Here is a 21,774-nt window from a genome sequence, read left to right as displayed (position 1 = left end):
AACAATTTCGCATTCGCAGAAATATTTCAACGACACGTCAATAAGTTGAACAGTCCGTTGGTACTTACAACTATACATAGATCCTAGTAGAAATATCAAGTGGGAATGTGAGGAGTTGCTTTTATTGATAATCCTGACCTGATGGCTGATATAGGGTAGCATGGGCTAAGGTAAAGTCCACAAGAAAGGATACTCCCCCATCAAACTTCCGTCCATAATGCGATAGAGCTCTGCGAGAGCAGTAACAGGGCAGTCATCTCCGCCTCTATATGGCACACCGTCATCATCAACTGCCTCTGGGTAGGGCTCCGCAGGATAGTCCCATTTTGGATCGATCATCCTCACAAAGACTCTGGCAAGACGAGGCTCATCCCTTTCAATGTCGAGGCAGAAGGAAAAAGTGGCCAATCTGCTGATTGTTTGTTCATCAAGAAGGATGCATGCTGAGAACCTGCTTGTACCAATTCCTCTGAACATGAGGTCGTCTTCAAGTACCCCGAGACTTCTGAGATGAGCACGGAATTCCTCTCTTACTCGATCTTCTGACGCATTCTCTAGAGCCTCTTTGTCTTCAATGACTTCAAGCTTGAATCTTTTAGTTGCTTCCTCACTATAAAGAGATGGTGACATTAGCCTCAAGCTTCTGAGTGTGGCCTGAACCAGGTTCTCCAGGGCTTGGTTGAGTTTTTGGCACGCCAGATTGGAATAAGATGTGACAAAGACGAAATAACCCCATGTTGGATCCGTGGCTGCCTGTCCGAGTGGTCCTCGTGTCTTATTTTGATGTGCCTCTACGGCGGAGAGAAGCTTGCGCACATCGTCAGACCTCTTTTTGTAGCCCAACCAGTCTTCATTGTCACGGATCCACCGATTGAAGGGCCTCTCTCTTTCAAACACTTGACTATCAAATTCAGGTTCATCACTGTAATCTGAGGGCCGGATATCCAGGTCTACATCACTGAGATATCGGGATGTTTTCTGAATGGCTGGATCAGCACCAGGACCGAATGAGCGGATGTTAAAAGAGCGCTTGTCAGGGACAGGGCGAGTTTCGAGAGAAGGATCTCGTGGTGGAAAATCTGGTATAGAAAACGATTTTTCTTGAGAGTCCATATTGTGCGGGAAATAGAGGTTGTGAGATATGGGTGTGAGGGTAGTGGGAGAAAAGGCGATAAGTATTGTGGATAAACAAAGAGTGTCATGTCAACTGGGTATAAATACTGATCTCAACAGTGCCATCCACAATGCTTATTTCATTACTGAAACACGACCTTGTGAATCTGCCAAATCAAATCGTATATGACACGGCGCTTGGGTAATCATTAATGTATAGCAACATGGCTCGTTAGGCAGAAGCCCAGGCAGTCAGTGCTATATGGCAAACCAATGAGAAGCCAGCGTAATTCATGTACAACCAACAACTTACACAGATCCTTGGACAAAAAACCAGGTGCATAAATATAAACTTCGCTTACAGATTTTAGGCCGTTATTTTAAGGTACTCACTATTGATTCGACAGGCATGTAATGTTGAGCCACTGTAGTGTGGGTGACACGAAAGAGGGAGTATATCAGTTCGCGACATCTTCATGCTAGACTCTATGATACTGCGGCAACTGTAATTTGATACTGAGTTGCGCTGTCATAGAGCGTCAAAGTTTATAGTCATTAGACATTATTTTGCGATTTACTGAACCTTCTTTCGACGTCGCTTCGAACAGGTATTTCTGTAACATGGCTGTACACTCTCTCTACCACGGCCTAGCCGATCCACCGACATGGACTCATTGTACGAGGATGTCTTCGAGTCTTATGGCCGTGAATCCGAATCCGAACCCGAGCGTTTCGAAGAAACCTTTGATTCTTCCTGCACTCCAGTAAAAAGACAATGTGCGAAACGCCGGAAACTCGGCAGGCGCTGTTTCCGGTGCCGTTTGAAGCTTGCATTAGGGGACGAGTCTGAGGAACCTACCAAGTCAGCACTTGAACTTGCTGTTGCTTCTCAAGCTTCTCCAAGAAACGACGAATCTGAAGATACTATCCTGGAGCCTATCCCCGAGCCTGTCGAAACAATAAGATCACAAAAGAATGCGCAGAATGGAGAAACTCCGAGCGCAATCCCATGGTGGTCTAATTCAAAATCTCAACTACATGATTACCCACAGACTCCCCCCAAATATAGAACCGCGAGTTTTCATACATCTTCCCATGAGACACACTTTTACGATGGTGCAACAACGAGAAACACCCGTCACTACGAAAGCAATATTTCATCCAGCGGTATCAGCACCCAGTCTAGGGTGAATGATGTCAACCCCAAACCAACTTGCTACTTACATAACCATCCTTGTTCTCAGTGGAAGGCTCTAGCTCCTGAACCTGCATCCTATCATCGATCGGACGCCGAGATTGAGGTAGTCAAGATAAACAGAAGCTGGCACCTCGTTTCGACAAAGTGCCACGTTAAGAGAAACGAGAACGGCGGTGTTACGCACAGTCATGAACACCGACATTGGGCAGAGCCTTTCAAGGAACTCCCTCATTACAAAGGTTGCAGGTCCCTAGAGGAGAAAACATCTAACATTCCTGAGCATGTCAAGTTTTAAAATGCCACGATAACCTTTATAGAAAGGTTCCCTTGGCGAGGGTATACTCATGCGGTCTGGGTTGCGCTGGCGGAAACACCACCCTCCATGCCGGGTTCAGTGATTCGCAGCACCATTCAATATAAGGTATCATGCACGGTGTATCGCGATCAGCTATATGGACCGGGAAGGCTTGTTAATTCGGTCTGGAAGCCCGATGAGCCCGTGATACCACTGGAGTCATTTTGCTCTAGCATATATGATTTTGGCAGATCAGCCGTACACTGGGTGCAAGAAAGGATCACTGGTGTGAAGCATTCGGATGAGATCGACTAGCGGAGATCTCTATAGTATCATATAGAACTTCTTGTTGTGCCATTGAAGAGGTGGACTGAGACACTGGCAAACCCATAAGGAGAATAGCTTGCATGTGAATACCACCAACATGCAACCAACAAGACCGACAACCGAGTCGCCACAAGGCCCGCACACACCTTATCTTGTATACGAAAATGGAAGTGGAACTTCCATGGGGTTTTCGCATTCGAAGCTGGTTTTCGGAAAGGAAGTCATATCGTTGGTTGGGGGCGGATATTTCGGAAAGGAGGCACTTAGCATAAATGGCTCGTATGTCATGGCGGACATAACCGATTGGGAGTAAATTGGGGGCCGGCCGTGTGATCGAATGTGTATATATACCCAAAAATTTCTCTGATTAGGGTGGTTTGTCTCTTCAACATTCTAATATCACGGGAAAGCAGAGCCAATATTCTTTGATCCATAGTTAACATATTTTGACTGACACTTTCACGACGAGCCTCAATATCTATTCGAAAATAACATCACGACAGGGATTTCTGAAACAGCATTATTAGGCCAATTCACGAAATCATCCGGTGCGACAACAGAGCGGTCAAGATCCAGTTTGTTCATCATCTTCCATTCTATCTTTGTTATCACTCAGGCTGCCGACTTATTTCTACCGGCCAATCCAACCAACCTATCAAGTCCGTACTTAACAAACCTCTTATCGTTTCGAGCAGATGTGTTGCCCATCCTTCCATAAACCATGACCTTTTCATTGTCCTGAACAAAGGGACATAATACGCCATCAAAAGCAGAGCCTGAGGTGCCTTTCGCTGAAGACACCCGACAAACAGATCTTGCATGCGGTACAGCCAGCCAAACACAAACTTGTTCATCATTGGGACTTGGACAAGTCCCTCGGTGTTGCCAAAGTTGGCCTCGTACACATCGCACAAGCTTTTGTGAACCCTCAGGTACAGAGCAGTATCTGGGTTCTCATGAGATGCTATCCATAGTCGAAGCTTCTCAAGTGGCCCAACCCAATCAATGTACGAGAACCCCATAACCAGAAAATCGGGTCTTGTATCTTCCATCTCTGAATTTGTGCCACCGCCGCCGAGAGGAGCCATGAGGCCCGTAAAGAGCGTTGCTGGTTCGATGCTCTGCCGGATCAACCGGACTCCATGAATCACGGGAAGCCATCTTTGCGAGATTCCCTCGCCAATAACACACACAAGAAGGTCGTCGGGACCTGTCGGGCCAGCTGCAAAGGTGCAATAGCAGACGAGCACCGCTGCGACATAGAGAGCGCCACAATTTGCTTCGTTGAGGTTCGTTAATGTCCTGTTCATTTCATAAATACCGAGTTCCGCATGATGCGCCGCAAGAGCGAGGCTTTGAGAATGCCGTTCAGTCCCTTTTGGTTCTTGGTATACCAGATGATACCCTGCCAGAGCATACATCATATGAAGGACGAAATGGTAGGAAAGGCCGATCTGGGGGACATTTCGCGCCCAGAACGATGCGATATCATCGACAGGGTCATCAGCATCGTGTAAGGTCCTTGACGTATTGGCCATGAAGTGGAAGAGTAACTCGGCGTCAGCAATATTCAAGGAACATATCTGCGAGTTTGATATGGTTGAAGAGGAAACTGGCGTAGCTGACGTCGAAGACGGTGATGTTGTCGTCCTGTCTGATGCTGGCGGGGGAGGAGGTGGTGGTCGCGTGAGTGCAGCCCAGTCCTTGCGTGGCCTTCCAGGACCACGTCGCGGTGTCGTGGCAGGTTCTGCTAAAACTGAGAGTATCTCCGGGGGAGAAGTGTGCGGCGCTGAGTCGTCACTGGAAGGTGGTTGTGGTGCGAAATCGCAGGGTATGCCAAAGCGCACGCAGTTGGCACAAGCTGGCTTCACCTCGTCACACTGGGGTCTTGTCAGCTCTGATCTGGGACATTCGGAGACTTTTTTCTGAGGACTCACCTTTACTTTTCTCCTTTTGCAGTTGAAGCATCCGTTTCTCGATTTACGGTGCGGTCTTCTGGCAAGCTTGGAGACCCGCGCAGAGGAGATGCTCTCTGGACCATTTGGCTGAGGCGTCGTTGACTTGCGCATGCTATCTATGTGACGATGCAGTGTCTGTGAATATTATATAGAGAATGGCCAGATCATCCAGAAAGCCTCAGCGGCTATAGAAGTACGCAACGAACCACGAGCAGGAAACACCAACTCTAAGTGCTTTTGCTTTCAGGCGTCGTCATGGGCTTCAAGGCCCTTCCCGAGGTCACCGGGCGATGTCTCCGTATCTGCAGACGGAAGCGCCGGACGGCTTCAGCTCTTGGACCGGGAGAGTCCAAAACACAAAAACGATGAAATTCGAGTCCGGTATTCAGAATCCGACAAGTCCCAACTCTTACCGGATCGCCGAATGTGATGTTCGTAGGGGTATTTGGAGTTGATGATATATTAGTCCAGCCACAACCGGAATAGCAGCAGTGCCGGCAAATGTGTGTGGGTCGGTGACAGATGATTTTAGAGTTGATATTCTCAACCCGAGAATAAAATCCGATGTGAAGCAAGGGTTCTCAGCTGTATGAGAGAGATTCTAGAACAAGGCAGGCTGTTGATTCACGTAAAATAACAAGAAAATGGGGGATTGGTTGGGCGAGGGGAGCAAAGTAAAGTAGGCAGCTCCAGCGGAGTTAACTAACGGCGACGGGTTTTCGCATTTGTAATTGCGTAAAATGTCCGATTTGCGAGGTCGTAAAGCTATGCCTGATTCGGTCAAAGGAATCGGGTTGTCGTTAGTATCTGACCAAGTTCTCACTCTTGAGTGCAAAACGTAAGAGGAGAGGATGGAGCTGACGAGATCATTTGGGGCAGTATAGGGAGTCTCACACACTCGCACACGCGGTTCGAACTATTTACGAGGTTCTGAGCTTCTATTCTTGTTGCACAACTATATTACCTAGGTAGAACTCGTGTTAGACCTTCCGAGGGGGGTCTTCGACGGACTCTCGGACAAGTTGCTTCGCTTACACGAGCAACAAGAGATCTAGCTGACTAAATTTGCCTGGGTGCGGCATTCGTTTTAGCGCCTAAATAAAGCCACCATCGGACCCATGGATGACGAATACGATTGATTGATTGATCTGCTCGGAACTTTTGGTCATTATTCACGTTTTATATCCGCATTTTCTTAAACTGACAGGGCATTCTCGGTTTCTTTTCTTCTCCCCAAGGTTTCGAGGGGTGCTGCTTTTAAGTTTAATTGCAGTGGTCATGCATTTTTACTCACCTGTCCGCCACTATGCTCATGTTTCAGTATACGATCAATATACATTCCCATGACGCCTACAGAGACTTATCTTAACACGATCACTAATTCTTATCTAAAGTGGCTGGCTGATATTAGAGCGAATACGGATTCAAATCGGCTGATGTTCGGGTTGTTCATAAACTCCGGATAGTGGGGGACATGGAGGTGATGGTCTATGAGACTATGACCCTCATGACCTCGGAATCAAGAAGGATGAGACACCGAAAAATTGAAAGCCCTTGGATGCCATTCTAGCTTCTCTATACTCCTAGATATCGAAGAAATCGTCATTTATTCCAGCTTCTCCATGAAACACATTTCCCTCCGACCTATATCCCGCTGACTAACAAGGGCCCTCTTATCCCTGTTTGTCCCCAGGCGCATAGCCTTGAACGTCATCGTCAAGTGGTTGCCCCAGCTAACCAGACTTGGCCTATCTCCCAGTTTCCCCTTCAGCTCCGCATTCTTGCTCTCTCAACACCAGCATAGCGGTCTAGAGAAGGGCAAATCATGTCGTCTTTTCGCCTGTTGATTGAAGATGGCCAGTTCCGTGATGGATACGGTCGACAAGTAGTCCTCCGTGGTATCAATCTCGCAGCCGATGCCAAACTCCCGAGCGAACCCGATCAACCATCTCACATTCCCACTGACTTCTTCGATGGCGATAATGTAACGTTCCACCAGCGTCCTTTCCCCAAAGAAGATGCACGATCTCATTTTGCGCGCCTCAGACGATACGGCTTCAACACTATCCGCTACATCTTTACCTGGGAGGCACTCGAGGCCGCAGGACCTGGGAAATACGACGAAGACTTCATCCAACATACGATTGATATTCTGAGAATAGCAAAGGAGTATGGATTCTATATATTCATGGACCCTCACCAGGACGTTTGGTCTCGTTTCACTGGTGGTTCGGGAGCCCCGTTATGGACTATATATGCATGCGGCCTCAACCCTCAGAGCTTCGCCGCGACTGAAGCAGCAATTGTTCAGAATACATATCCCAACCCTGATGAGTTTCCAAAAATGATCTGGTCAACGAACTACTATCGACTTGCAGCTGGTACCATATTCACCATGTTTTTTGCTGGCAAAGACTTTGCTCCAAAGTGTATAATTGACGGTGTGAACATCCAGGATTACCTGCAGGACCATTTCATGAGAGCATGCGGCCAACTTGCCCGGCGAATTCACGAGGCAGGCGATCTGGAAGATGTCGTTGTCATTGGCTGGGAGAGCATGAACGAACCAAACAAGGGCATGACTGGCTATAAGGATCTTACTGTGATCCCCAAAGAGCATCCTTTGAAGAAGGGAACCTGCCCAACAATGTGGCAGACGTTATTGACTGGAATGGGACGAGCGTGTGAAGTCGATACCTGGGAGATGGGCGGCCTTGGCCCTTACAAGACTGGCACAAAATTGGTTGACCCCCATGGCGAGGTCGCATGGCTACCAGCAGACTATGACGATTCAAGATATGGTTGGAAGCGCGATCCTGGCTGGAAGCTTGGCGAGTGCGTCTGGGCACAGCATGGAGTTTGGGACATGGAGACCGATACCCTCCTTCGCAAGGACTATTTTGCCAAAAACCCGAATACCGGTAAGGTCATCGATTATCCGCAATTCACCAATACCTATTTCATGGACTTCTGGCGGAAATATGTCAAAATTTGCCGTGCCGTCCATAAGGACTGCATTATGCTTATGCAGTTTCCTACACTCGAATTACCGCCCGAGATCAAAGGGACGGAAGACGAGGATCCTCGAATGGCGTTCACACCGCATTACTACGACGGTATCACACTCATGACAAAACACTGGAATAGCACGTGGAATGTTGATGTGGTCGGAGTCTTGAGAGGCAAGTACTGGCATCCAGCGCTGGCGATCAGGATCGGAGAGACGGCTATTCGAAACTGTCTCCGTGACCAGCTCGCAACACTGAGACAAGAGGGCCTTGACCGTATAGGAAAGCACCCCTGCGTGTTGTCAGAATTTGGTATTCCCTATGATATGGATGACAAGAAAGCCTACAAGACAGGCGACTATTCGAGCCAGTCGGCGGCAATGGACGCCAACTACTTTGCAGTTGAAGGATCTCAGATCGAAGGGCATTGCTTATGGACATACTGTGCGAGAAACGATCATCTAAGGGGAGACTTTTGGAATGGAGAGGATCTGTCCATCCTTTCGCTGGATGACAAACCACTTCCAGAATCCCCCGTTCCCGAATATTCGCAGTCGTCGCTGGATCTGGCGAGGACTGCGACCGCGGCAAACACGAAGAAGGATGTGGCTGATGATCGAAATGTTACACCCGACAACCTCAAACGGACACTCACCAATCCGTCGATCAGCTCCGCGCCCTCAGCCAAGGATCCTCAGCTAACCAACGCCCCTGGCTTCCGTGCAGCTGAGGCTTTCGTGCGCCCTACGCCGACGGTGGTATATGGTGACATTGTGTCCACCGGATTTGATTTGCGACAGTGCACATATCTTCTCAAGGTCAAGGCACCAAAAGCAGCACCAGATGAGTCGCCTACGATTGTGTATTTGCCTGAGTACCATTTCCCCAAAGAACAGTGCGAGGTGGCTGTGTCCTCAGGCAAGTGGGAGCTTAGCACAGATGACGAAGAGGGCACAACACTGCAGAAACTCAAGTGGTGGCACGCAGAGGGAGAGCAGAGCCTCAAGATCTCGGGTCTCGTGCGGAAGCACAACGTTCCTGTAGGATCCGAGGAGGATGCTGGCTATCTTGAGCAATGCCAGCAAGGCTACGGATTCAATTTTGGAAGCTGCAGTGTTATGTGAGCTGAGCCTTGTTTGAGACAAGGCACGTATAAGTCGCATCAAATTCAGTGTATGGTAGGTTGAGTTACGTCTGGCGAGCATGTTCTGGGACACGGCGTTTAAGGTTTAATATTGAAAGATACATCTGATTGGATACCTTGAAATGCGACTTGACACCGTTTCTACCGGTGAATCGTGAACTTTGTCAATCGGGTAGGTAATTTCTATACGAAGAGTACATGAAGTCAGGTTCTGGCCACGGAGGTTTTCCCAGTCAAGCCAATCTCCTCGGCCCGCTAATTGGATCGCGATATAAAAAGTTCTCCGGCTTACCGTTCTCAGTAGAGTACAATTCATGATACAGAATCTCGTGTTCAGTGTGACGCCACAGGAAAGGACCTTCAATTCGTAATTTTTCCATAGCCGAGGGGATGTCCGCTTGTGGGGAGTCCCAATGCTCTGGTAAGGGGGAATTGACTTCAAGGTGTCCCTAGTCAGGAACATTCTCGTATTCATGATACCAGGTTATCTGAGTTGCCATGGGTTATGATCCAGGGGTTCTGTGGACCTAGACAATGGAAAGAGGAAGATAATACATAAATAAACGGAGGGTTTAGAAAAGTCTGGCAGATGATGTTGAGTGTAGAGGTGAAAGTGAACAAAACATAACGGTCCTATGACAACCATTCCGAAAATGACAATTCCAATGGAAGAAGTTGAAAATAGCACAGGCAGGAATTGTCAATTGGTGCCCCCCATTACCCGAGCCTCGCGACATTTGAATGATGCCGATTTGCTGGAGATCCCCCTCCATTAGTGAAGCTAGCGCATGTCTTTTCACACTCTGCACACCATCTCAGCTGTCGCTAAGCGCCAGACGCCCTCGAGCTGAAAGCCTAACGTGAGAACATGGCGCAGTCAGGTTCGAAAGGTCTGCTTCCCTTCTACTGAGGGGAACGTGAGGAGAAAACAGAGTTTCCCGTTTAACGGCTCGGAATAAAGCTGATAGTCAAGCCGTAACTAGCTAAGTCGAGCTATTCGAGTACAGTACTGCATTAGTTTAGTGGTTTTACTATTCTTTGTTCGATCAATCAATATTGCACGTGTTGGTCTAACTTAGTCGTCAACTCCAGAACTTACTGCTCCTCACTCACTATCTCAACCGTCAGCTTCTCCCGTCTGCCAACAATCAATCAATCGTCTCCTCCTCACTCCCATCCCAGTCCTCCACTCCACAATCCCTGACATCTCAGCATCCGTCTCTATCCCATCCTAGCTTGGTCTGGCCTAGGCTAGCCCCCAGGATCCTTGTCGAGACGACCCACCTCGACATGTTACTCCACCGCAGATACAAACCATGAAGGGTAGCGATAGCTTGCGACGGGTTAACCGTCCGGCTGCCAATTTCGACCTACCACCAGCTCAGGCACAGGCCCAGGCTCAGGCTCATGCCCAGGCGCAACAGCAGGCTCTTCGGTCTCAATCTCAGCCTCAAGAGCCCATCTTAGAATCTATAACCTCGACGAGCCCAGAAATCACCACTTCTTCGCTCCATTCTCAGCCTCAGTCTCTCTCAACCGCCAAGTTCCGTTCCTCTTCGAGACCCAGTCTTCAGGACCTAGTCCCTGTCGCCGGGACTCCAAAGCCAAACGTCCACGACCAACCTCCAGCCTATGCCCTGTCGTCCTCATCCTCCTTGACGGGGCCATCCTCTTTTTCATATCCTCCAGCGCATCCAACTGCTGGCGCCGCAACAATACATACCCATACAACCCATACACATCCGCATACGCACACACATACTGCCCCGGCGGCTGTCAATCGACCCCGGCCCCTGGGCCCATCCTCCTCCGACATAGCGACTGCAGAGCAGGCTCACTTCCTCCACCCTGTCCCATCTGCCTCGAGCTTACGTCCAAGGTCTTCCACCACTAGCGCCACTGCTGTTGCTGTCTCCCCGTCTCCAGCGCATACACCGAATTCTCTTCTTCGACAACACACCTCGCCGCCGTCTACCGTCGACAACAACTCTGCCCACTTTGTTCCTCGAGGCGGGTTGCCCCCCGCGCCGTCCATCATGTATCCGGCAGGCCAGAGACATGTCTCGGGCGCCGATCCCACACGACCATTCCAGGTCCCTCCGCCGCCGCCGCCGCCCATGGGAGCTCCGAATGCCGGCCAAATAGGTAATATGATGAACCTGCCTCCGCCGCCGCCGCTTCCTCGATATCCCACCGCACCAGGCCCCTCCGGCGTCGCGATACCCCCACCACCCGGTCCGCCTCCGGCGAGTGCTCTCGGCCAGCAGCCTCCGTGGCACGGCGCCTTTGGGCGCATGTACGACGGACGGCCAGGATACATCCCCCCGCCGCCGCCCGGTCAGCACCAGCCGTACAACCCAAAGTTACACGCTCAGATCGCTGCTGGGCAAACAATCTCTATCCCTCCACCTCCTCCGCCGAATGAGGCCATGAGTGCGACCTATATACCGCAGGGCGACACATACGGAGAGGGAGTTGGTATCCCCGCCTTTGGACTGGAAGACCCAACCCTGACTGTCAACTCGCAGACATCGCGGCCAGTGACAACGCCGCAGAGCGGAACTGACACAAATGTCACAACGCCTATGGACGAGGCTACGAGGGAACGCCTCTATTCTGCCAATAACGCCCAGCCGCGCGGCACATCCAATTCTTCAAACGCCACTCCTCCCAGCTCGATCCCACCGGAAATCGCTGCCCAGTGGCCCCTCGACACGGTTCTGATTTGGTTAGCCCAGAACCAGTTCTCCAAAGACTGGCAGGAAACCTTTAGGGCACTCAACCTGCACGGAGCGCAATTCCTCGAGCTTGGAAGTGGCCACGGTGGGCGTGGTAATTTTGGTATGATGCATCAGCAGGTGTATCCAAGGCTTGCCCAGGAGTGCACCAACAGCCGAACCGGCTGGGACCAGCCCCGTGAGCGAGAGGAGGGCAAGCGAATGCGAAGACTAATTCGAAGTATTGTCACCGGTCGACCAGCTGATGTGTCTAAAGTTTCAACGGCCCATGGCCGTAAAGAATCCCTCAATGGCGGACATGGGAACAACCTACCAAGCGCTGGAACTGATCCCATGGATTCGCCAAATGTTTGTCGACCCGCTCGGTGCTGTGAGTGTTGGCCCTTACTAACTTTTCTTGTAGACACCTCTCAATGCCCCTGGCCCTGGTTTTGGCGGCCGCAGGTTCTCCCAGACCAGATCTACGACATTACCCAACAGTGTCAGTGGGTCCAACATAAGCTCTGAGTCTAACCACCGTAATATTCTCAAACATGTCGATACAGATGGTGCGCGCCGTCATAGTCCTAACGTTAGTGAGTCGAGTGAGGCCACGTTCCGTGGTCCTGCTGCGCGCTCAGCGAGTCCAACAGGCAGCCCAGGCATACCCCCTGCTCTTTTTACGTCGACGACGACACCTATTCTCTCACAATCTCCTAACACAATGAAAGCTGGGCACCGTTCAAGAAGCAGCATGGATTCTGTTGCCTCTGTCGCAGCCATATATGGATCTGGGGTACCGTCAGACGCCGTCAACTTACTTAGCCGGAACATGAACCTGGGAGAAATTGTTCATGGGCGAAATCATGATATCCGATCTCGCCACTCGCCTTCAGAAGGAGGGGAGAGGTCAGCAGGCGCAGAGACACCCGCTTCGGCCAAAGATTCCAAGAGCTTCCTGAGCTTCTTATCCAGGAAAAAGAGGCAAACCAAAGATGATGGTGCATACCCATCACCTGAAGAGATGGAGGCTTCCCCAACTTCACCACAAGGATCTATTCGCCCGGTGGGCTTGGGCGTTCGAGGAACCAATGGCAGCGATACTAATCTCGAGCTTGCTGGCTCAACGCTGGGCAGTTATGATGACAAGAACGGCTATGCTCTACGGCCAAGGAGAATCAGCCCCGTAAGGACCTACGTACTGGCCACCATGGATTACTGGAACTACCGAATGTGCGACATCACAGAAGCAGAGACAGCAGCGGAAGTCCGTCAAGTTATCTGCATGCATCTTGGTCTTGGCGACTTTGAAAATTCTCACATTTATCTTACAGAAGTTGGCAAGTTTGAACATGTGGATCCTCTAGACGACTCGAGCCTTATTACCGTCAAACGAGCAAAGGGTGACCCTCTTGGGACACTTAAATTCTTCGTGACACCCCCAGGAGTTGCCCCCATTTCCAGTCTTGCCGTTAAAGCTGAAGTCCCTGTATCCTTGTCTCCTGGTTATCTCCCGCCGGGAACCACTGCCGAGGATGCCCAACGAAATAGCAGACAGCGGTCCAGTTCATCGCCCCCCACCTCGCGTTCTAATACATTGACAGATGAGAAGACTGAGGATAAGGTAGCCCGGGAGGCAAGTTCATATAGAGCTGAAATGGAGAGAAAGCAGCGTGAGTATCTGGCCAAAAGGAAGCAAGCAGCGATGAAGGGTAGTCCTTCAGAGACACTTGGACCTGGTATCGTCGGCCGAAACGTCGATTTCGACCAACCTCGTGAGTCCCCGTATGAGGACAAGAGGCCAGAGCAACTCTTCCCCCAAAGACGACCTCCAGCCCCACCAAGCGATCCTTCTGCGACATTGATCAAGGCGAACTCCCTAAGCAGAAAGACTGGAGCCAGTATGCGCGCATCAAGTAGCAGTCTTGAGGGTTATCCAACACCACGGCATCCAACTGAGAGTGAGATGACGGAGAAGTCCAGGAGATCCAAGGGAACATCGCAACCAGCTGCAGGTCCTGCTGGTATTGGGGCAGCCCTTGCAGGTATGGGCAGAAACTTGAGCGCTATTGGACAATCTGCCAAGAACAATCGTGGCTCTTCTCCCTCCCGATCCTCAACACAATCAATTCCCGGAGGTAAGGACACCTTCTCTAGCGTCGACCCTCCTCAACCAAGCTTGGGTCGAGATAGTCCCAGTACAATAGCAACACCAGGAACCGTAACCTGGAGCAAGAAGAACTTGCCCTTTATTGTGCCGGACTACTCGCCCAGCCAATCACCTATGCTAAGCCCTAATCTTGAAGCTGCACCAGAAGCTAAAATCTTTGAAACAGTCCCGAGGGCAACATCTCCTACTGATATGAGCCCCAACTCGAGACGTACAAGGGGCACTTTCGCCCCAGACCATCCGTCCCCTCCAAAACGACGTGCAACTCATGGGCCAGACCCAGACTTTGAGGACTCGGACGTCCAGTTTTCGAAGCCTGCTCCCGCACCACCAGCTGACGATGATAGCGGGGATGATTCGGACGACGGGCTCTTTGCCATTCCACTTGCCAACCGAAACAAGGGCAAGGGTGCTGCTGCGAATGGTGATGCAAATGGTCACAACAAGCGTCCTAGTCTAACGGTTAATACGGCGCGCTCCAGGAAGGGTCTCTCTGTTGCCTTTACATCACCCAAGTCATATGGCAGTAGCGTGACTCCTGACAGTAACGAAGATTCCCGACATAAGCCAACTACTCCTCGTTCCGAAACGTGGGAATCGGAAGACAAGGACAAAGACAGTAAACTCGGCCGACGAAAATCGTTCATCGAGAAGGATGTCTGGGCTAATCGCCCTCCAACGGACGCCCTTATCAATAACCTTGACGACTTCTTCCCCAACCTGGATCTTGATCAACCTGTTCTTGATGAACCTGGCGAAGGTGGACTGCCACCATCTCCGATTGCCGAGGGCACAGAAACCACATCTGATCAAGGGCCATCCCAGCCGGCAGTGTCGAGCCACACTCAGCAAGCACCGCCTGCAGCGATTCCGCCGTCCCGGCAGCCATCTCTGTACAATGAAAACGATACTCTTGGCTCCGACGAGTCAACCCTCAAAGCCCTCGATCAACAGCGGCCCACTTCTGTGGCTGCGAGGAGTATTCGGCGCTCAGGCGGTCTCGGTCGAATGAAGTCCATTCGAGAAGTCGCCCGCGGCGCTCACGAGGCCAACAAGCGAACCAATTCAACTAATCAAGGACCGTCGTCAGGCAACATTATGCGCCGAAAGAGTACAAAGATGTTCAACGCCAACATTGTACAAATTCGACCGGATAGACGTGGCAGCGTCATAATGCCGCAGATTCCTCAAGATACAGTGCCAAAGCGACAGACGACATTTAGGTGGTTCAAGGGTCAGCTCATCGGCAAAGGTACTTACGGCCGAGTGTACCTCGGTATGAATGCCACTACAGGAGAGTTCCTGGCTGTCAAAGAGGTCGAGGTGAACCCCAAGGCGGCTGGTGGTGACAAGAGCAAGATGAAGGAGCTTGTTGCGGCTCTAGACCAGGAAATCGACACAATGCAGCACCTGGACCATATCAACATTGTGCAATACTTGGGTTGCGAGCGAAAGGAAACTAGTATTAGCATCTTTCTTGAGTATATTTCTGGTGGCAGCATTGGATCATGTCTGCGCAAGCATGGCAAGTTTGAGGAGTCTGTCGTGTCTTCACTAACAAGACAAACACTCTCCGGCCTCGCCTATCTACATCGTGAGGGTATTCTGCATCGCGATCTCAAGGCCGACAACATTCTTCTTGATTTAGACGGAACGTGCAAGATCAGCGATTTCGGCATCTCCAAGAAGACAGACAACATTTATGGCAATGATAAGACAAACAACATGCAAGGTTCGGTATTCTGGATGGCCCCAGAGGTCATTCGGTCCCAAGGCGAAGGTTACAGCGCCAAGGTCGACATTTGGAGTCTGGGTTGTGTAGTCCTGGAGATGTTTGCTGGCAAGCGCCCATGGGCCAAGGAAGAGGCTGTTGGTGCCATCTACAAGATTGCTAATGGCGAGCGACCACCGATCCCCGAGGACATCCAGGATACTCTTGGACCACTGGCCGTTGCCTTTATGATGGATTGCTTCCAAGTGTAAGTTTCTTGATATGACAATGCTGTCCGCAATGCTGACAAGAAGACAGAAACCCCTTCGACCGTCCTACAGCGGATGTGCTCCTGTCGCAGCACCCGTTCTGTGAACTGGATCCAAACTACAACTTTTATGACACAGTGCTGTATCACAAAATCAAGTCGTTCAAATAAACTAGCTATAGATACACGATCTTGAACGAGGTGGTTAATTATTCTTCCCTTCTTTTTTTGTTTGTATTAGTGGCATGGGAGTTAGTTATACGCTTTTGAAGTTCGAGAGCGACGGCGTCATTATGGGAACACGGCTTGATAGCTGATTGGCATTGTTTATGTACGGGTGGATGCAAATGGTAATGAAATGAACGGTTGGATGGCTGATGATATCCGATACTGTGAAGTATGTATCAAGTGACTGCAAGTTGTAGACTTGCGTGATGATTTTATGCCTATTCGGGCAGAGACAGTGATATCTAGATGCTGTTGCCTGGATCTGGCAGAAGTTTTGGTTCACACAGTCAAGACGTTGAAGCATTCGAAACACACCCATTTCTCAATTCAACTTAGATAACGTGCTCAAGGCATGAGATCAGAACCCTGTGTGTCCGTACGAGTCTGAAAGAGTTACTAGACTAAAGTAGTCACAAGCAGCTACCGTGGATGGAGGATCCGTTGAAATGATCAAAAGAAATGCCCAAGCTACTTGAAGTCAATATGTGTCTACCTCTCATACCTTAGTATATGTTTAATATGGGGTTTATTAGACCGCTACTGGGCCTCTGCCCCATCATATGGGTGCGTGTCAGTCGTCACTACTCCAAAGTTAACGCAAATTAAGCCTTGTAAAAACAGAAGTTTATCTCTTGAGGAATATCACCAAGATGGCGCACTGTTATAAAAGTCCACATCTCCGATCAGTACTATTACAAGATCATTCATTTTAATACACTCGAGTTTTTATCCAGCACATGCGGCTCCTCTCGCGCCTATCAACATTTTGATATATTCTACAGCACTGTTCATGGCCGACCCTGACACGGAAGTCGCTGCTCGAGTACTATGCAGCTTATTCAAAGATCGAGGCAACAAGGAAACTGGCCAGTCTTCATTGCCAACCCCTCCATTGTCGGATGATCAAGTTCATGTCACAGTTAGTCCATCTCCATCACAAACAAAGATACTACAGTGTCTAGAACCTGCGATTCCGCCCCGGCAATGTCACCTCCCTGTCCGTTTGGTCCTAGACCATCCCTCTCTGACTCCAGGGGCGAAGTCTACTCATTCCCAACTCTTGCTCTCAAATCGAGAAGGGAACTCACAACCCAACCGTCCTGTATTACACGTCAGGGGCTTGTTTTGCAGCAATAAGCTTCCCGCACTACCTGACCCTGATCCGAATCCAGATCGGCAGCTGTCGTATCATGCGGACGGCACTTGGGAAGAAGGCGCAGCGGCATTGAGCTTACTCCTCGTCAACCTTCCTGACCTACGCAACTACGAGGGAGAGATGCTGGAAATGAGGTATTCCCTCGAGGAAAATATGTTTGAGCTCTGCCGCCTCATGGAGCATAGAGATGGTGGCCTTCCGAGGGAGCTTGTCGAGAAGAAGATGATGTATTACTTGGAGTTCATCTTCAGGTTGGCCGGAGAAGGAGACGAGCAAAGGACCATCCTCGAGCAGGAACGGGCAAAGATGGAACTTGCTTTGAGTTGGGTATCGGGCCTCATTAGGCATTGGGACGAGCATGTATCTACAGTGCTTTTCGCTGATGCAGTGGAGCAGAATCCTCATCATCACCAGCGACACCAGGGGGCAAATTAGAGGTTGTCGCTGAAGTTTGGTGCACACAGCAATTGAGGACGCTTTCACGCATTCTTTTGATTAGCTCTTCCCGCGAATCCTTACTCATAAAGAGAACCATTCAACCCATCTCGCTTCATTACAATATTTCGTGTATTCTCAATATAAGTAGCAAGGTTTCTTTCCTCGACAGGTACCATAACAAGTAACTTGACTCACTCGGACTTTTCAAACCTAGACCATCATTCTTTACCCTCGGCCTCCCTTGTCTTTCCAGCCTGTCCTCTGCCGGGGGCTCCATCAAATTTTGACTTCCAGATATCCTCCTGTTTGAACATTGCGATGCATTCAGCAGCACTTGGCTGCCCGTATTCAGGATCCGCGCCGCCATCTAGCAACTCCTTAGTTTTATTGTTAGTATTGTGATTTAGTTCCTCTCTGAAAAGAAATTTTAATCCGGGAATAACTTCAGAGAATGACTCACTTGAATTACTGCGTCTTCCTTCTTGAACACTGCCCCAGCGAGAGGACTCTGCCCTCGGTCATTGAGACGATTAGGGTCCGCACCATGTTGAATGAGAACCTTTACTAAATCGGCGTGGCCGTGGTACGCAGCGAGCATAAGCTTCGATTGTCAGCACAAGCTTCTTGAAGAAAATTTGCTCGAGATATACTCGAGTATCATGGGCATACCAGAGTATCGCCCTTGTCGTTTGTCAGATTTGGAGGTAGGCCTGCTGGGAGAGCCTGCTCAAACGTAGCCACGTCTCCCTTTCTCGCAGCATCGTACATCCTGCTTGCGAATTCTATCATCTCCGGCGTGAGAGATCCCGCGCGGGCTGGTTGGTTTGAAGCGTCGCTCATGATGGTGCCTTTATTGCTGCCTTGGGCACGTTTATGTGATGTCTCGGTTGGCAAGGTTAATGAGCGCAAAAGTTCAAAATCGTAAGTAAGCCACAAGCGAAATTTCGATTCTGGGTGCTCCTGGTGTTGATGTGATGATGGAGAAGAAGCCCCGAGTTACGAAGCGAAGTTGAATGAAATGACGTATGCTATGGCTTTATCATATGGCGTAAATGCCGGTAAGGCAGTTTAATGGGACAGTTACGGAGGCGTACTTCAAAAGCAGATGATGACGATGTTTTCATAAAATAATAACATTGCGCAAAACTATTTGCTAAGCTGCCTTTCTTGGAAAATCTTATTTCCAGTTGCTCTCTCGTGTCATTCTTCGTGATATCAATACTCAAACTCAATCTGCATCACGCCCTTGGTGGTCTCTGACCTCAAAACTCATATGCCCAAGTTCCCAGGCTCAACGACTCTTAAGAAAAAGAAGAAGAAGAAAAAAGTCTCATCACCGATAATGAGTCTCGTATTTCGCTCATAGACTAGCAATGGGAAAATAATGTGATCGCGATGCATTCTCGTACAGTTGTGTTTACAATGGGATAATTGTTCAAAAACGCCGCAAGTAGAGCATCAATTCGTTTCATGCTAACCATTTCTGATCAGTCGAAAAATAGTGAGTATCATCAGAGAACCTACCGTAAGGTACACTCGTTTATCTCAAACGCTCATTTCATACTGCATTTAGTGCAGAAAGTCTGTGATACCATCGCCCTCGCCATTGTCTGGCTCGTTCGGAATCGGCGGGTCAGGTTTTGGCGTCTCTGGACGATGCGCAATGTCAACGATCGGGTTCATGATGATTTTTGTGTGTTCGCCTTTCTTCTGATGATGTTTTTTTCGTCTCTTTAGGGACAGTTCGATCGAGAGGATGATGGTTCTTTACCGTCAAACATTAAAGAGGGAGATGGGTGGGATATATAAAAGCAAAAAGTCAACTAACAACGCGGGGGGGGGGGGCACCTTACGTTACGTCAGGGTTTTGTGAGCCATCTAAATCATTGGAGGAGTTGAGCCGAAGACAAACAACGTGTGGTTTACATTCCATCCATTCCAACTCAACAATTGCCGCGTGGGTTAATAAGGGGTTGCAGTTGGGTATCGCAAGCACCGTAGTGAGTGATCATGCGATTCTTCAAGGCCCAACGTCGGTTATGTCTGATATCCTCAAAAGGGCCGTTAAGTTCCAGGACCATGGATATCATTTAAACAACATTTTATAGTTGACAGAGAATGCGGGGGGTTGGGGATTGTTTTACAGATCTTTGGTAACATGTCCTTGCTTTTTCCGCGGATCTGGATAATCAATCGTTGGTAAAGGTCCCTGAGCATAGGGTAAATGAATTGTTATAAGTTATCTATCATGGTACACTGCATTGCACATTGAACATGGTCTCGATACTTGCATGATATGATATGATATGACATGACATCAAGCATGTGATTCGAGCCTCACGACATGCAATAAAATCGACCTGACCCTGAACCTCTCTTCGTCATTGCTGACTGATGCCAGCAATTACAGAGACACCTTTTGCCTCTGGAAAAACACCATTTTCTTTTGAAAGAACCGCCTGGACCAGACAAAAATGCTCATCGCTCAACTTTCCCCATGTAGCCCCCATCACGATGTGGAAGTCTGACAGGGACAGGGAGCAAGGGTCGAGGAAACCCAATTGGTTGTGACATCCTTGGAGCAGTTAACAAAAGACAGACAGACACAAATAATTGACAGTTGACAAGTGTGTCTTTTGTCGAAAATTGAGCGAGATCGGCGTCTTGGACGTTTCGGGGTCTGCATGAGGCCGCTTTCGATAGCATCAGCCCTTGAACAACATGTAGTCTACATATTCTTAGAGATCTTCAACACCACGCTTAGATTACCCGAAGCAGCATTTCGGAAACAAAGCGATGGAAGAAAACCAGCCAGAATGGGATTGTTGCCAAGTTTGCCCATTGCTACAATCTCCATTCCCCTGATATTTTTGTACTTCTGATGTTGGGTGGCTGAACTAACAGTCGGATCCGGCGGGAGAGGATACTTCGGCTTGTGATCCTACCAACAAGATGAGGGGTAGCTCTCTACTCAAAGCGGTTCAGTTCCTAGACTACCTCATGGCAAATTTGGTTCTCAATTGATCGGCATCGAAATCTCAAGCTTGGATTTGGCCGAGTTTTCCACTGATGGGTAGGACTCGAATCCTTTGCGGATCGCTTTTTAGCGGGAGACGTAATATCAGATCAGGGCAAAGCGGGTGTCGTGCATGCATGAGACGGACTAGACTGTCTAGATTACCATCAACCTCTGAGCTGTACGGACGGTGCATGCGGTCACGTCGGATAAAATGGAGGATACAGACAGAGAGAGGTCAAAGTCAAAACCAAAAGGTCCACCATGAGTTGCTTGCATCCATCCTTGGGGGGCGTGTGTGCATGGAGAGGAGAGGAGAGGAGGAAGCGCTTTGTGAGACGAGTAAGTGGATATATCTTCCCCGGAACGCTCAGGACCAAGAGAGGCCCTTGTTGATCAACTCGAATATTGAGGTTTTGGAGAAATGATTGACCATCGTCGAGTCCAACAAGTCAGAGAGACAAAAGGGTTCGTGTACGACCTCAGAAGTTGGGGATTCACTGACCCAAGGTATGCATCTCGGACAGGTCACAGGCCCGCCCTTTGCGTGCGGCTGCGTAACCCTACAGTACTGTACGGTACAGCAGAGTTTCCTCTCCAGTAAGACAATGCGCAGGAATTATCATAACTCATAAAGCATGCCACAAACTGACTCTTCATAATCCCCAATCTTTGGTTGGGAACCCAATCGGCTGGTAGGCGGCCAATTTGCGTTGCATTTCAGACCACCAAACACGTCGGGTGAGCTGCTACCGACCCGATATGAGATGCCATCATGAGAAAAATTGAAAGGACATTCTCGTACAATTGAGGCTAGGGTAAAAGTATCATGATATCAGTCCTTGAGGTGTTCTAACATCAGATGTTAGTTGGGTCAGCCACAGACGATACATGACGAAAGGATACGGGTACTTGACTTTAGCCTCTGGCTCGCGTGGATTTGCAAGTACAGGCCGACTAAACCCGTGTACTTCCGGCACCCGCACCCGTCTAAACCGTAAGCGGGTCTCCACCAGCGGCCGGGTCC

General features: G+C 49.5%; 9 protein-coding genes across 19 annotated transcripts; 5 read left to right on the top strand and 4 right to left on the bottom strand.

Annotated features, from left to right (window-relative positions):
• Positions 1-99: 99 nt before the first annotated feature.
• On the bottom strand, positions 100-1,347 carry FOIG_03246 (uncharacterized protein). Its single transcript, XM_031201027.1, has one exon. It carries the CDS (start codon positions 1,111-1,113, stop codon positions 166-168), a length of 948 nt encoding a protein of 315 aa, XP_031068551.1. The 5' UTR covers positions 1,114-1,347; the 3' UTR covers positions 100-165.
• Positions 1,348-1,778: 431 nt separating this feature from the next.
• Positions 1,779-2,614, top strand: FOIG_03245 (uncharacterized protein; the record flags this gene model as incomplete). The annotated part of the gene is made up of 1 exon (XM_031201026.1): positions 1,779-2,614. One exon carries the CDS (start codon positions 1,779-1,781, stop codon positions 2,604-2,606), a length of 828 nt encoding a protein of 275 aa, XP_031068550.1. The 3' UTR covers positions 2,607-2,614.
• Positions 2,615-3,148: 534 nt separating this feature from the next.
• Positions 3,149-6,074, bottom strand: FOIG_03244 (uncharacterized protein). Its single transcript, XM_031201025.1, has 2 exons — positions 4,871-6,074; positions 3,149-4,813 (listed from the first exon to the last, which is right to left on the bottom strand). Exons 1-2 carry the CDS (start codon positions 5,000-5,002, stop codon positions 3,542-3,544), a joined length of 1,404 nt encoding a protein of 467 aa, XP_031068549.1. The 5' UTR covers positions 5,003-6,074; the 3' UTR covers positions 3,149-3,541.
• Positions 5,832-9,581, top strand: FOIG_03243 (uncharacterized protein). The gene has a single exon (XM_031201024.1). It carries the CDS (start codon positions 6,717-6,719, stop codon positions 9,021-9,023), a length of 2,307 nt encoding a protein of 768 aa, XP_031068548.1. The 5' UTR covers positions 5,832-6,716; the 3' UTR covers positions 9,024-9,581.
• On the bottom strand, positions 9,057-9,729 carry FOIG_03242 (uncharacterized protein). Its single transcript, XM_031201023.1, has one exon. The coding sequence runs from the start codon at positions 9,516-9,518 to the stop codon at positions 9,129-9,131; it is 390 nt and encodes a 129-aa protein (XP_031068547.1). The 5' UTR covers positions 9,519-9,729; the 3' UTR covers positions 9,057-9,128.
• Positions 9,730-10,177: 448 nt separating this feature from the next.
• Positions 10,178-16,642, top strand: FOIG_03241 (STE/STE11/BCK1 protein kinase). Of its 2 annotated transcripts, XM_031201022.1 has the most exons (5): positions 10,338-11,517; positions 11,572-12,129; positions 12,185-13,898; positions 14,097-15,909; positions 15,960-16,642. In XM_031201022.1, exons 1-5 carry the CDS (start codon positions 10,360-10,362, stop codon positions 16,078-16,080), a joined length of 5,364 nt encoding a protein of 1,787 aa, XP_031068546.1. In that variant the 5' UTR covers positions 10,338-10,359; the 3' UTR covers positions 16,081-16,642. The 2 variants fall into 2 exon arrangements, with proteins under 2 accessions (XP_031068545.1, XP_031068546.1); XM_031201021.1 differs by having other exon boundaries at positions 10,178-12,129.
• Positions 16,643-16,959: 317 nt separating this feature from the next.
• On the bottom strand, positions 16,960-21,592 carry FOIG_03239 (uncharacterized protein). Of its 8 annotated transcripts, XM_031201016.1 has the most exons (7): positions 20,977-21,533; positions 20,729-20,903; positions 19,585-20,672; positions 19,256-19,380; positions 18,401-19,204; positions 18,192-18,332; positions 17,733-18,108 (listed from the first exon to the last, which is right to left on the bottom strand). In XM_031201016.1, the coding sequence occupies exons 5-7, from the start codon at positions 18,569-18,571 to the stop codon at positions 17,950-17,952; spliced, it is 471 nt and encodes a 156-aa protein (XP_031068540.1). In that variant the 5' UTR covers positions 18,572-19,204; positions 19,256-19,380; positions 19,585-20,672; positions 20,729-20,903; positions 20,977-21,533; the 3' UTR covers positions 17,733-17,949. The 8 variants fall into 8 exon arrangements, with proteins under 8 accessions (XP_031068537.1, XP_031068543.1, XP_031068536.1 ...); XM_031201014.1 differs by having other exon boundaries at positions 19,256-20,672; positions 20,729-21,533; XM_031201015.1 differs by having other exon boundaries at positions 19,256-20,903.
• FOIG_03240 (uncharacterized protein) lies at positions 17,122-17,728 on the top strand (the record flags this gene model as incomplete). The annotated part of the gene is made up of 2 exons (XM_031201020.1): positions 17,122-17,248; positions 17,310-17,728. The coding sequence occupies 2 exons, from the start codon at positions 17,122-17,124 to the stop codon at positions 17,726-17,728; spliced, it is 546 nt and encodes a 181-aa protein (XP_031068544.1).
• Positions 20,117-21,658, top strand: FOIG_03238 (uncharacterized protein; the record flags this gene model as incomplete). Of its 3 annotated transcripts, none has more annotated exons than XM_031201009.1 (2): positions 20,117-21,089; positions 21,161-21,658. In XM_031201009.1, the coding sequence occupies exons 1-2, from the start codon at positions 20,801-20,803 to the stop codon at positions 21,349-21,351; spliced, it is 480 nt and encodes a 159-aa protein (XP_031068533.1). In that variant the 5' UTR covers positions 20,117-20,800. The 3 variants fall into 3 exon arrangements, with proteins under 3 accessions (XP_031068533.1, XP_031068534.1, XP_031068535.1); XM_031201010.1 differs by having other exon boundaries at positions 21,170-21,351; XM_031201011.1 differs by having other exon boundaries at positions 20,117-21,214.
• Positions 21,659-21,774: the final 116 nt, after the last annotated feature.

The sequence above is a fragment of the Fusarium odoratissimum genome (assembly GCF_000260195.1).
Source record: "Fusarium odoratissimum NRRL 54006 unplaced genomic scaffold supercont1.4, whole genome shotgun sequence".
NCBI lineage: Eukaryota > Fungi > Ascomycota > Sordariomycetes > Hypocreales > Nectriaceae > Fusarium > Fusarium odoratissimum.
Note: the sequence above shows the minus strand (reverse complement) of the source record. Positions and strands in the feature narration are given on the sequence as shown.